We start from the raw sequence: 14,129 nt of genomic DNA, 5'->3' as shown, positions 1-14,129 counted from the left end.
TACAATTGCACACGGGGCATGCTGGGACATGGGCTCCACCAGTGCTACAGTATTATTCTTAATGATTTCACACGAACAAACTTTGAAACTACAGTATATATTTATAGTATTATGAAGAAATTGTGGTTAACATTTTGCAGTGTGAATGATTTGGCTAATTGCATTAGTACTGTGCTAAGTTACAGGTGCACTATTTGATCGATTCCCCCACTCCCCCTACCTTAGGGTTCTAGTGGGGCGACCAGAGGTCAACCCACCCCTCATCTCGTACTTCTGAGTGGTAGGCTGTCTAGCTCATAATCAGGGCGCCCACCCCAATAAGGTTAATTGATCCACACAGTGACACAATCATCACTGATGGGATGAGCAAATGAGCGGTCACTCCTCTCCTCTGTCATATGTCATATGTCGGTGATATAATACGTCACCACTCCCCTCCATCAAATTTCCTGTGGCTGACTGGATGGTTTGATTTCAGTTGTGAGTAATGGGATCAATGATGTCATTGAGTGGGATTCTGTGCAACGTCGCGACTGCAGTTCTCGCATTGTTTACAACCAGGAAGGAATACTATTGGTCTCAATTCAAAAATTTCACAGGCACAGGTGTCCAGGGAGTCGGGTGAACATGGGGTTTATTCAGTGCGAGAGACACTCAGGAACACGGAACATCGGGAGGGAATGACGTCACGACGTTAATGACCAGACTAGGGAATCACTCACATAAATACACAACAGCAATTAACAGAACTAGAAAAAGCTGGTAACACGGGGATTCCACACGAGATAAATGAGGGGGCGTGGCACACAGGAGGATCAGAACAGTAGTAGTAGTAACGGTAGTAGCCATTCACTGTACTTTAGATTATATTATTTAAATCATATATTGATTAGCATATAAGTAGTACAGAGACAAAAATAAATAGTAAGGAAGTAAATTTTATTTATAAAGCACATTTCAAGAACACTTCATGTTCACTAAAGTGCTGCGCAATTCATACTATCAAAACAAGCAGCTAAAATAAATAAAGGATAAAAGTAGTTCTAAATAAAAGATAAAACACCCAAAAGGGAAAACATTTACACTCTAGGGGCCTGTACTACGAAGCGGGGTAACTGTCTTATCGGGGTAACTTGTTGAATTTAACGTAGTCTGAGCAAAATATAAGTGAACAAATATGAAGTCCATTTAAACTGTGGTACCTTAAATCCAACAAGTTACTCCGATAAGCCAGTAACACCACTTCGTAGTACAGGCCATAGATGGACTAATTAAATTGCATTTATCTGTTGTACTCACTCAAAGTTCTGAGTAAAAAATAAGTTTTAAGCCTTTGTTTAAAGACTGGGATAGAGGGAGAAAATCTAGTATTGGCTGGCAAGGAACCCCATAGCCACATGGGACAGAGGTGCACTGGTCAGCACTGTCACCTCACACCTCTGGGACCAGGGTTTGAGTCTCTGCCAAGGCTCCATGTGTCTGGACTTGGCATGTTCTCCTTGTGGTGTCAGGGGGTTCCTTTTAGGTATTCTGGTTTCCCACCACAGTCTTAAAACATATTGAGGCTAACTGGAACTACCAAAGTGCCCATAGGTGTGTGTGTGTGTGTGTGTGTGCTCTGGACCCCTCAAGATCATGAATAGAACAAGTGATTTCAGAAAATGTATGAAGGTCCATCATCTGGACACAGGCCCTGTCAGCCTGTGATTTCAGTGAGGTTTGTGGGACAACCAAAAAGAACTCAGTGGAAGACCTGAGGGGTCTGAAAGTAAAAGCATGGTTGAGTATACATATTGAGAAATACCCAGAATGTTTTTAGTATATTGATAAATATTTTCAAAATGGAATATAGGGTGACACAATACCATTTACACTGAGATACTTTTATTGTACTTTAAATAGTGAAGAGATGCTAAAACTGGTTTCATGTGTTCACTCTTCAGTACCAGTCAGTAACCTAGCTGCAGCATTCTCTACTAAATGGAGACAAGCTATAGAAGACTATATGAATGGATGTTTTTCATTTTTAAGGTGTCTGAGCTGAAAACGCTGCTCTAACAACAGAGTTAATCTGCTTGTCAAATACGAGATCAGCGTCATAGATCACAGCTAACCCAGGTTTTGCACGACAGATGTCACGCCTGCCGAAGGGCCAAAAAGAATGATCTCAATTTTGTTCTCATTTAGCTGAAGAAAGCTACTTGCCAACCAGCATTTAATATGTTCCAATCAGTCACTGAGGCCAAGTAGCTTGCACACATTCGTAGGTTTAAGGGGCACATAAAGTTGCACATCATCTGCATAGCAGTGAAATGAGACATCGTAATTTATCTGACCGAATGGAAGCATATACATAGAAAATATAATAGGACCTAAATTGGACGCTTGTGGTACCCCATATTTGATGGGTGCCGACGATGAACGGAAACTCTCTAGATTAACTGAAAAAGTTTGCTGCCTCTGAGCTATTGAGTTAAACTCTGAGTTAAGATCCCCCCAAACAAGCTTGAAGGGCCGATTGGCCTCCTCTCGTTTTTAAATTTCTTATGTTCTTTTAGGAGTTGAACTATTTTAATGCTGTTACTCGAACCCCAGCCCACTCGATTGAGGAGAATGTTGTAGTCCGCCATGTCAAAAGTAGCACTAAGATCCAAGAGAATTAAGTTGGCACAGTCTCCCTAATCCAAGGAGAAGAGCAGATGATTTACCTGCTGCCAGTGTCCCCAGGGGAACCTGTGCCGATTCACTGCTGTGCTCTGTGCTATGTCATGGTCTAAAACAGGATTGAAATCTCTCAAAGATATTATTGCTATGAAGATGGTTTAAAAGTTGAGATTAAACAACTTTCTCTAAAATCTGTGAAAGAAACTAAAGTTGGTGTTTAACATGAAAATTATGCAGATTTTTGTGATGCAGTTTGGATTTCTTAAGAAGTAGCTGAACAATCATTTGTTTAAAGGCTAGAAGTACATATAGTGGCCGTAGTTAATGAGGTGTTAATGATCACAGTGAAATCCTGTCCAGTATCCTCAAAAGTCTGTTTCAAGAGCTGTACTGGAATAGCATGTGACTCAGTGGGTTTAAAATGGCCTACAATGTCTTATAAGGAACTGAAACTTCCTCAAACGCACTAAAACCTGCCACACAAATAGGAAGAGAGGGGGAGGTGATATTACAGGGTTTAATCAGCATTCTTATATTATCAATCTTTCCAAGGAAGAATGATGGAAAAAAAATTCACATAATTCGTGAGAAGCCTCAAAACTCAGTGAAGGTGAGGGTTCACAAAGTAATTTATAGTGATAAAAACAACCCCGGAATTTCCATTATGCTTATCTTCGTTATCTGCAAAGTACTTAGCCCTTGCCAGTTTTGCTGCATCATTAAACACTTTAACTGAAGTCTGTCCTTCTCCCATTTTCGTTCAGCTTGTCTATAGCACCGTCTCAGTGCCCTGATGCTATCATTCAACCATGTTTGTGGCATATGTTGGGGTTTCTTATTTTAAAGGGGGCAATATTATCTAAAATAGGGCCTTTTCCCTCAGCTTCAGGGGTGCTGTACGTTGGCTGATCCTGCACTGTCACCCCAAAAGCTATGGAGAGCAAGACGGGGTAGCCAAAGAGAAGAATTCCAGTGTACCTGTAATGCAAATGCTAAATGAAGGATTTATTACTATCACATGGTGGGCACATGCACATATATTATTTACAACATATAATATTAAACACTACACAAACATTACTGCACACACCATATTGACACAATACATAACAAATACACACAATATTTACACTTGATAGCAGTCCAGCCTACAGCCGTGCTGCCCGATTTGAAACCCCAGTGCTTCACTGCTGCCCTCCTAGGGGGGGTTATCTGTCCCATTACCCCCTCAGTAGTGCTCCGGGCAGCACTGAGTCTTCCACAGCTGCTGGGCCCCAAGTTCCCCACCATCCTCCTCAGTCCTGGCTGCTGGGATACTCATCCTTAGACCTGGAGTAGGGTGCTCCAAGTGGGCCAAGTGTTGGTAGAGAGGCAGGCGGTCGTGATGCAGTACAACCTCTGCCATTCGTACTCTGTACACCAGGGGAGTTTCTGGCTATTGAAAAGATCAGAGGCTAAGTCAGGTTTACCTGGGACTTGACTTTTTTTGAAGGAGGATAATTGGCGTCGGGGTTAAAATACTTGGGGCTATAGCCCCAAGTGATCAGACCTAACGACACCCATGTTGCAGACCAAATTGGATAATCGCTCCAGGACCTCCCAGGGGCAGTCCCAGGATGACCAGCTGGGCAGCTAGGATGCAATGAAAGTGCTTGAGAAGCCCTTCACTCTGTGGACGGAGGGGGGTGGTGCCACTGGCATACCTCCCTGAACAATAACGCCTTGCAGTTTCTCCCAATACAAAGCTCCTCTAGGGCCTAGAAGTTGCAGAAGAACTCCTCTAGCAGCTTCGCTGCCATGGTGGTGGCACTATGGTGGGGAATGGCATACGCCTCGGGTGACTTAAATAGGTTGTCCATGGCAACGAGTCTGTAGCGGTTCCCGGCCTCAGTACGGGGAAAGGGGCCCACTGGCAGTGGTAGGCCACACTGGTGAAGTCTCTCCTGGGAAAGGGCCTGCAGGAAAGCATGGCGGACCAGTCTGTCCTGCATTGCTTGGGGGAAATGAGGATAGCCCCGCCACGTGTAGTCCTTCAGATTAGCTGCAAATGACCCTTTACGTTTGCCGCCGTACCACCGCCAGTCCTCGAACTACACCCTCATCTTCCCCATGGACTGTCACCAGCCAAACTGCTATTCCAGCTCGATAATCAGGGTTGCCCTATTCTTCGCGAGGGAGACTTCGCCTTCCAGCAACACGGCCAGGTGCCTCATTGTCTCTCTGGAGGATAATCCATTGAGCCACGTCACCAGCTGGACCTGGACGAGGTAGAGTTCAAGGAGCCCTTTCCCGTAATAGCCCTGCAGCTTTTGTGGGGTCTTCACCATGATCAGCTGTGTTACACTGCTCCTGGCTGTGGGCCTATTGCTTGGGCATTCAGGGGGTGCTAATGCCGTTGGGTTGCTCAGGGAAGGTAGCGCTTAGTTCCTGGAGATCTCCTTGGGTTTGCCACGCCCCTTCAATGGTGGATTTCCAGGAGCTCTTAGATTGTGTTGCTGAAGGTCCTCTACATGCATCCCACTTCTGAATACATGGCTAGGTGCTTGATTTCTGTAACAATGGGTCTGAATGAAACACCTGAATTCAATGATTAAGAGTAGGGATGCTCATTTCGATAAATTTTCCCAACCGACAACCGCCGTTCGTTATCCGAACATTAACCGTTAACTGATTAGATTAGAATATTAAATTCCTCTGGGGTCGGCGGTCCGCCCAGGCGGGATCTGACAGAAAATTCGCCAAACCGTTTAAATAACTCTGCGAGGTTATATATAGGTAGAAACTAAATATATTTTTACAGCTTCGTGATACGAATAGAAAGAACAAGAGTGACTGACTTAAGCGTCTGCGTCTCGAAGCAGCTCTGATCACCCACCTACTTGCAAGCTTTAGAAATTTGGGCAAATCAGTATAGAAGAAGAACAGTTCAGGCAGTCTGTAGATGCAGTTTAAATGAAACAGTAAATAAGAAGAATAGCAGTTCAGGCAGTATGAAGATATATTGTAGATGAAGAATAGCAGTTCAGGCAGTATGTACATGTAGTGTAGATGAAACAGTATAGATTAAGAATAGCGGTTCAGGCAGTATGTACATGCAGTGTAGATGAAACAGTATAGATGAAGAATAGCAGTTCAGGCAGTCTGTAACTGATCCAATCTGCTCTGAGATGGTGACCCACAATATAACTCACGCAAGTGAAGGTCGTTAGGCAACAATTTCTGAAGTGTGTACAAGGTGCAGGGATATCTGATTACATCCCTAGAACACTGGACCATTAGTAAGCATGTGTACCCCTTAGGAACCCCTCCAGCATTGCACTCTTTCATAATCATTTCTATGAAGTATTTTTGTAACTAACACCATCCAAGCTGCTTAGACTTAATTGCGAAAATATTGCAAAAGAAAGAAGAAAAAAAACCCAAAGGTCAGCTCAAGTGATTGGGAAAATAGTTGTATTTATGCCCAATGAATTACAAGGTATTATGACAATTTTGAAACACTTGTGAATTTTAGATATCACATAAAAAGGCAATTACACTTCTTTACATAATACTGAACTTTATTGTAATTTAATACTGTACAAAGGAGTAATAAAAATATTTTCAAACTTTATGCTTAAGAAAGTATACCATCTGGAAAACTGTTTTAGTCAGTGAACATTCTACAGAAGACCCTAAAGCCTTTATTTTAATAGCTTTGTTTTAACAGCATACTAATTCTGCAAGGATGAACAGCAAACATGACAAGATAAACATACCGCTTTGAAACAAACCAGAAGCAGCGACTGTTGTTTATTTTGTACTGGGGCAGGTGTATGTTTGCAAAAGTCCAAAATGGTTTTTCAATCCACCACCTAGAAAGAAGGGTTTTGACTTTGATCAATTATGCCCAACAATAATTATACACGTCTATAATTTTGTTCAGTTACATTTAATGCACTTATTCAGATCCCACCCCCCATGGTTGTCTTAAAGTCTTGGAACAATAAGATCTAATTTCATGCTAATATCCAGAGTACCTATAACCCTACAGTAAATTTACCAATAAAGGCAGGTCTTCGTCCTTCAACTCAGAGAAATGTTTTGCCTCTGATGACCTAGCTTGACTAGAGCCAACATATTTATTAATGAGTCTGAAAATACAATGTATCAAGGCAGTTACCGCAACACCGTACTTAAAGAAATATTCTACTTTCCAGTCCTCCATTAAACAATATTTTCTCTTACATGATTTGTAGAATTAAAGTCATTTTCTGTTGGGATGCGGGCCTTGTTCCAAATTTAGTCTATACGTGATGCATTTTTGATATCAATCCCTTGCTGAAATCAGATGTGATCAATCAAGCCAGACTTTAGTATTAATAACAAAAATAACACTGCAGGACAAAAACGCCATTGATGCAGCGGCACCCATACTGGCCACCACCAAATATCAGTGTGCTACTCGTTCAAATCTACTACATCTGTAAAGGACATTTATGCTGCCATTTCCTACAGCCCATCCAATACTCATAGTACTTATTTCAAACGATGTAGATTTGCTCATTTAAAACAGGACACATTTCTCCTTACATGATCTGAGTACCTCCACATATCAACTTCTCTAAGATTACAAAAAAAATTAACCATTATAATACTGCATTTTCAGGTCTAACAAGGAAGGTTTAAAGTTTGCATCACTGTCTTTGTGTTCACTCCACCCTTAGTGGGCAGTACAGCAAAAAAGACAAAAGTATGGGCTACACAATAAAAGAAGCCCTTTTGACAAAAAAAAAACTGGAAATCTAACACCTTTCTGTTACAGCATCATAATTTGCTGCTTCCCACTGCTCGCATGCAATGCTGAGAGAGAGTGAGGGAGGGAGTCCCCATTGCTTCCTCACACTACCTGACCAAAACCAGCCAATCAAAACCCTTCAGGCTGGTGCTGACATCCTATTGAATATGCACTAATGAAGAGCCAGAAGCAGCTGGTACTCCGGAAAGTTACACAATGTTTCCAATGACTAAAAGTAAAAAGTCCGACACCTCACCTTCCAGGCAGATGCGTGCCATGTTTAAAGTACCAGTTTACTTTTTATATGACGTGGACTGAATGCGACACCTTTTCCCCAAATCTAAGACAAATTATTCTAATCAGTTGCTGCACTTAGTACCTGAATTGATACCAAATTAAAAACAAAAATAGACAGCATAGTCCTTTGCACCCTGAAGTCGTGGGCCAGGCAAGTCCCAGTGTGTAGACTGAAACTGCACAGGGACTGGCACGTAGACCACCACAGAACGTGACGTTCACCCATCAGTCATTTAATCCCTGGAATCCGACTCTACCCACAGCTGCACTTTCATCCATTTAATGTTTAACAAGCTGCAGAATCCGATAACAGCTCTTGAAATCACGTTGCCGTGGGGGTGAAAAGGTGACAGAATCGTTAGCTGGGTTTTTGGAAGGTGGAGAACTGGCTGCTTGTGGTCTCTAAACTGCAAACATTAAACCAGTTTCATTTGCCTAATAGAAGTTACCAAAGCGTGCAGCATAAATGTATCCTGTACCTTAACACAAGCAGTCCATGCAATTCTTCAGATTTGGTCCACCCAAACCTACATTAAATCCAGTACAGAACAAATCATCTACAGATCTAATGTGGAATACAGTCAACTGCAAACATTATGCTCTATTGCTTGACTGAAAAAGTGAATTAAAATGAAGAAATATTATAAAAGTAGCCCACAGTCGTCACCACCCAACCTATAAAATTCACAGCATCCCTGCATTCTTGAGAAGAAAAATTAAAAGAACCTAATATGCTTTGAGAGTCTACCTAGTTGCGCAAGGCCAGTGTTTCCCAAAGAGTGTCAGGCCTTAGGATAAAGTCTAAGCCATGCCTGTGACTCTCGCTATGCTACCTGGAGCCAGGGGATACGATGGGGGTCTCAGAGACTAGATTCCCTTGGCAAGCCAGCTGTGCTGCGTCACCAAGCTGTGCTGTCACACAGAGAGAACTCCCACAGAACAGTACTGGTACCACTGAGAATTATCAGTACCTGCTTTTTAAGTACCAAATAAGCTCAGGAACATGCCTTGTATTGCTACATACAGCTTAGAACTACACTTTAAAAAAAAAAAACTAAAAAAAAAAACATTTCACTGTGAATGATATCTGAAACAAAAATGCAACTACACCTAAACAGTTAATATTCTCCCCCACTATGAAGCACTGGCTTTTCTTTAAACATTACAAAGAGTGGTGTAGCAACGCCCAAACTAACATGACCAGGTACTTCGGGTGAAGGGTACACTGAAAAACGCAGAATAAATACAAGCTCCGACATCAGCAAGAAGGGCCTTTGCGAAAAGTGACTCTCAAACACACATTATAGAGCCTGAGCCAACACCCCCCCCCCCCCCCCCAAAAAAAATGCACTGGTTAGCCAAACGTAGTCCAAGAGCTAGTCAGTTTCTGCTCCATCTTCCATTACATGGTTTTGTCATTTTAAAGGGCACACCACCTTATCCATGAATAATCATGAACACTGCAGGGATATGGATTATACTGCTGCAAATACATTACCATCCATCACCATCTCTGCCCATTCAGTCTGTGTGTCCATGGGCTCCAGCCTACTCATCTGCACACTCTGCTCCAGAAAACCTCCCCGCTTTGACAGAACCTATACACTATGCTTCCTGGTTTTAGTTAGTGTGCGGAAGCTTTGACAGTTTAAATGTTAATGGTGACTCGAAGACCCTGCGGACTCTAGATTCCTTAACACCTATTATAGCCCATTATAGCATCTACTGTTACCACTGGTATGAAGGTGTAACATTGCAGGATTTTCTTAAAGCAGACCTTCCTAAACACAACACACATTTCAGCTAATGTTCTTTAAACAAATCATTCTTGGTGATCAATATTGTGGCACTGCAGAGGGCTTCAGGTCAGGGCATATATTATTAAAGGCAACAAAACGAAGGTCTGATCTGAGCAAAAAGCTGGGAACTTACTTTCAAGTAAAGTCCCTTTCTGAGTCTGCTAAATTCATCTGACCTGTAACACGTCCCTTAACTAATCAGACAGTACCTGCCACCTAGCACTGGTAAGGCTAAGTGAATTTTTCATTTTTTTAAATAAAATAAAAATAAAAAAAACCCTGTATCATATTGTAAAGCCACACTTCTCATGAACCCCAGAGTTGCTCAGCCGGCCACACACACAAGAGATACACAGGGACTGTCGGTAGGCCAACTGAAGCTTCTGGTCCTCAAGAGCGAACCACTGAAGCAGAGAAGGTCAACAGAGCCATGGACAGTGCGCTCCTTGGTGGGACGATCATGAAAGGAAGACATTCTACATCGATTGTCATCAAGTTTCACATTTAGAAGAAACGCTATCCCAGCTTACTTTATGCAGACTGAACGAGCAACGGAAGAGTCCATCCTCAGTACCTCAATGGGTGTCAAGCTCTTTCTCAGAAGTAGCTCAGATTTCAACAAACAAAAGAGAAGCCTTTAATTTGGATGAGCCACACCATATTGCCACTGCCATCTAGCATCACTTCCTGCCACACTTGAACTTCATTCACTAGAGCTTTAGGAAAAAGAGCCTCGTACTGAGGTTGGGCAAGTCCTGATGTCACAGGCCCTTCAGAGTCACAGAGGAACACGGGACGTCCTTGGTTGCAATCCAAGGAGAGCAGAGCTGGACAACCGCACCAGGAAGGGAGATTGAGATTCTGCCAAAGATCAGTACTTGTTAATCCCAAAGATTCGGACCCCATGCAGCTGAGGAAGCTTGGGAATGAGCACAGTGAGCAGGGAGACGGTGTTGATGACAAAGTGGATGCGGTCATACTTTGTATAGAAGCTTGTAAGAAAGTACCTGGACAACAAAAAAAGAAGAAAAAAAAAAAAAAAGAGGTAAGAGAGAGGATGTTAATGCACAGAACTACATGTAGCATGATGGGGAAAAAAAGTTCATTCTATTCAATCAGCAATTATACTTCAGTGAACCACACGGGGTCAGCAAACGTACAAGCCTATGAAAACAGGATAAAATTAAATTCCAAGAGCCTAAATTTAGCATGTGACATTTATTGCAGATGTTTCCTCAATATCTTTAGTGTGGGGTTTTAAGAGAAGAATTTTTAAAGCATCGTTAAGGAGACCGCTGTGTGTAGGGAAATTGTTTACAGAGTCATCTTCTGTATGAGACAGCAACAAAAATGTTGATCTCAGTGTTTCCAACTAGAGCTACTGCAGGTGCCTCAGGAAAACAGCCATCTCAGACATGTAGGGAATGCTACAAGGCTGTAAGGAAGAGGACCACATCAACTTCAAGGACACAGCCCTCCCAGGTCACAGATCAGACTCGTCACTATAAACACTTCTGTGCTCAAGCAGAGGACAGACTGAGGGTACGCCAAGGCTGCCTCCCAATCAGACACGTCTTTGTAATATGAACGTTCCTCAAGGACAGACAGAGACTTTGGGAAAATTTATCAGACTGACACAGAAGAACGGATGCACTGGGGGATGAGGAGAGCCCCACCTCCCGAAAACAGAGGACGACGGGGGCAAATACTTACAGTACGATCGGCGTGATGGTGAGGAACTTGCGCGAGGCAGTAAACTGTACGCCGTAGTCCATCTGCTCCCAGTGCGTGAGAAGACGAGCTTTGCCCTGGTCTGGGGTCTCAAAGGGGGTGCCTTTCACCGTATGCAGGAAGATGTACATGCACTGCAGCAGACAACAAACTCATTTAAAGGGAACAACAGGCATGAAGATAATGCTCCTCTGCTGCTGGAAACAGTTAAACTCCTGGTTTCTGGAAGGCTGAAAGCAGAGAAACCTTAAGCGAAAGGTAATACAGGATGCGAAGGGGGGGGAATCGGGAAGCAGCTAAGGTTACCTCAGCTCAACATGCCCCAGATTTTAGGAAATTTACTAGTGGTCCAGGTGAGGGTAAATGATCGACTTGTGTTTTGATAAAGAACCAGGTTTTTAGTCTGCATTTTGTTTTAACATGTTTTATGTGTGTTAAGGTGGTGTAGGCCAGGGATCTGTGCCAGCAACTGGAAGGTTGCTGGTTCAAATCCTGTGAATGCCCAGAGTGATTCTACTCCATTGGGCCCTTAACCTGCAATTGCTTCATGCTGGGTATGATGTTAATCTACATCCAGCCCTATAAGGAGGTCCTCCAACTTACAGGGAATAACTTGGGGGTTGGTGGCAGGACTGGCACTCCAGCCACCAGGAAAAAAACCTCAGACTGGTCCATTCGGACTAGTGTGGTGCTGAGGTATCACCTGCCACTTGGCTGCACTCAGGTTCTCATCCCTGAGGTGGCTTGTTGTGTGATGAGTGCAGCAATGCACTGTAATCAAGTGCATGTTCCTTACCTATCTTACGTGTGTTCAGTTTTATGTTGGTTTCCACCTGTCTGGTATGGTTGAATTTGCAGCTTTATAGCTTGAGTGATACGTCGAACCAAAACTGACAACTGTACAATTAATTGGAAGAACTTGAATAACTGAAATTTATAACTATTCTTCTAATTAGGTAAGGTACAAAGACATTTTAAATGTTGAACAAACAACGCTCATTTACTGTCAAATCCCCCCCCCCCCCCCCCCCCATTTACACATACCACTGTGATACACTGTTCTGACAGTGTCACAGTCACTCCCCAGGCTAACTCTGTGACTGGCAGCACCCCCCATCAGGCCCCCTCACCATGTTGTGTATGATGTTGGTGAGAGTCCACACCACGGGCACGCTGACGAAGGGGATGCTGAGCAGCACGACATGCAGCAGGCCAATGCCAAGGACGTAGGACAGCCAGATGCCCCTGCTATTCATCACTCGGGTGTTGGGGTTGACCTCGCTGTGCGCCGTGCCCACGTTCATGCTGCCGCCGCGCCCCTCGGCCCACCTCCCAGCACGCACCTGAGTGGAAGCCACAGCAGAGCTCGGCGTCAGGGACCCTGCAACTGCCTGAACATCTGCCCAGGCTGCATTTCTCAACCCTCACAGTTCCCTGATATGACTGCTGAACAACTTTATTTTTAACAGTTGACGTTTGAAACGAGTTACAACATTTTTCAACTATAGCCCAATAAGGCACGAGACTCATTTCTCTGATAGATAAGAACTTTCAAAATTTGTAATACATTGCCCAATACTGGCCCTGCCTCTGAAAAGGTATGAGATGTTGATAGAAGAAATTTATGTCAGTGACCTTAGGACACACTGTGGTTAAACACCACACAACTGACATAATGACCCAGTCGATGCCACGCTACCAAGTAAAGATCATTTCCCTGGGGAGCAAGAACAAATCAATTAGTGGATTTTTCACCATCTCAAGCAATCTCCTTCTTATAATCAATTATAATCAGCTGTTACAGTCCTCTGAGAGGACCCCCCAACGTCACTCTATGTATTAAGTTATTTAAAAATGTAATAAGGCTTCTAAGTGTAATATAAAATCCTAAATGAAGAACGTACTACACATTAGCAGATACTGTAGTAGAAAAACGTCATTTAAACTCCAGACTCAAAAGAAAGGACGCCACTGACTTTGACCAATACAAGTTCCTGTTTACTATCAACACATCAACATAGGTCTATAGGCGTCCACATGCATACAACGAGGCAGCGATCTCAAACTACGGTTTATTCCAAAAATCTACTCTGATACAACTCAGCTCTTATCTTTTAATCTCATAAAATAGCTAAACCATGTCAATAAACGCAGTATCACAGTTTATACTTACACGAAGAAGAGGCCTGAAAACCGGGCAGAAAACTATAAACTTTGGACTACAGCGGTTTTTCGCTAAAACAGCAACAATTCCCAGATTTCAGTGATCAGTCTTCTCGACTCGTTATATAATTTATATCGCCGACGGATCCGATATTTCAGGCGAGCAGTACCAGTCCTCCAGTTAAGTCGCCCTTATTCTGGAGTCATTACGCAGCTGTTTGCATTGGCCAAAGTGTGCCATGGGTATCCGCAGTTATACCAAATACACAAATACACAAAAACCGTCTACCGTTTCAATCTCTGTGCGACGGCTGTGCGAACAGCTGGTAGCAACGCAGCTTTTGACCAAACGTCATCACTGGCGGAGCGCACATTAGGAACGGAAATTCTTGAGCTGCAAAAAATCAACGCACTAGCTCTCGATCGGCCCGAATCCACCTCGTGGTTCCCCTGCAGCCAATAGCAACTCGATGCGTTGAGATTACTCTAGAAGAAATTACGCCCACTTTTACGTCACAGTAGGTTGGACTTACGCACGCCTGCTCAAACGCCAGCACTGCGCAGGAGCAGTGCGCGGTCTTGCCTGATTATGAAGTTGTAGCTGCAGGAGGTAGTTAGGGGGTAGTTTACATGTGCAATCCGCGCGACGAAAAGTGAATGTTGCTTATTAGTTTTTTAGTCGACTACCTTATGTTATT

The 14,129-nt window shown here is 43.3% G+C and overlaps 1 protein-coding gene across 2 annotated transcripts; it reads right to left on the bottom strand.

Annotated features, from left to right (window-relative positions):
* Positions 1–6,100: 6,100 nt before the first annotated feature.
* ormdl3 (ORMDL sphingolipid biosynthesis regulator 3) lies at positions 6,101–13,869 on the bottom strand. 2 transcript variants are annotated; one of them, XM_023814374.2, is made up of 4 exons: positions 13,721–13,869; positions 12,399–12,611; positions 11,251–11,402; positions 6,101–10,544 (listed from the first exon to the last, which is right to left on the bottom strand). In XM_023814374.2, exons 2-4 carry the CDS (start codon positions 12,570–12,572, stop codon positions 10,409–10,411), a joined length of 462 nt encoding a protein of 153 aa, XP_023670142.1. In that variant the 5' UTR covers positions 12,573–12,611; positions 13,721–13,869; the 3' UTR covers positions 6,101–10,408. The 2 variants fall into 2 exon arrangements, with proteins under 2 accessions (XP_023670142.1, XP_023670140.1); XM_023814372.2 differs by having other exon boundaries at positions 13,442–13,856.
* Between the last annotated feature and the right edge of the window lie 260 nt (positions 13,870–14,129).

This window comes from Paramormyrops kingsleyae, chromosome 5 (genome assembly GCF_048594095.1).
Source record: "Paramormyrops kingsleyae isolate MSU_618 chromosome 5, PKINGS_0.4, whole genome shotgun sequence".
In the NCBI taxonomy this organism is placed as follows: domain Eukaryota; kingdom Metazoa; phylum Chordata; class Actinopteri; order Osteoglossiformes; family Mormyridae; genus Paramormyrops; species Paramormyrops kingsleyae.
Note: the sequence above shows the minus strand (reverse complement) of the source record. Positions and strands in the feature narration are given on the sequence as shown.

What these genes read in the sequence shown, in the direction of transcription:
- ormdl3 (XM_023814374.2), bottom strand. Translation starts at nt 12,572, where the DNA reads ATGAACGTGGGCACGGCGCACAGCGAGGTCAACCCCAACACCCGAGTG. An exon ending in CCAACATCATACACAACATG is followed by an intron (nt 11,403 to 12,398) that starts GTGAGGGGGCCT and finishes TGTCTGCTGCAG; the next exon opens with TGCATGTACATCTTCCTGCA. An exon ending in ACCATCACGCCGATCGTACT is followed by an intron (nt 10,545 to 11,250) that starts GTAAGTATTTGC and finishes TTTGTTGTCCAG; the next exon opens with GTACTTTCTTACAAGCTTCT.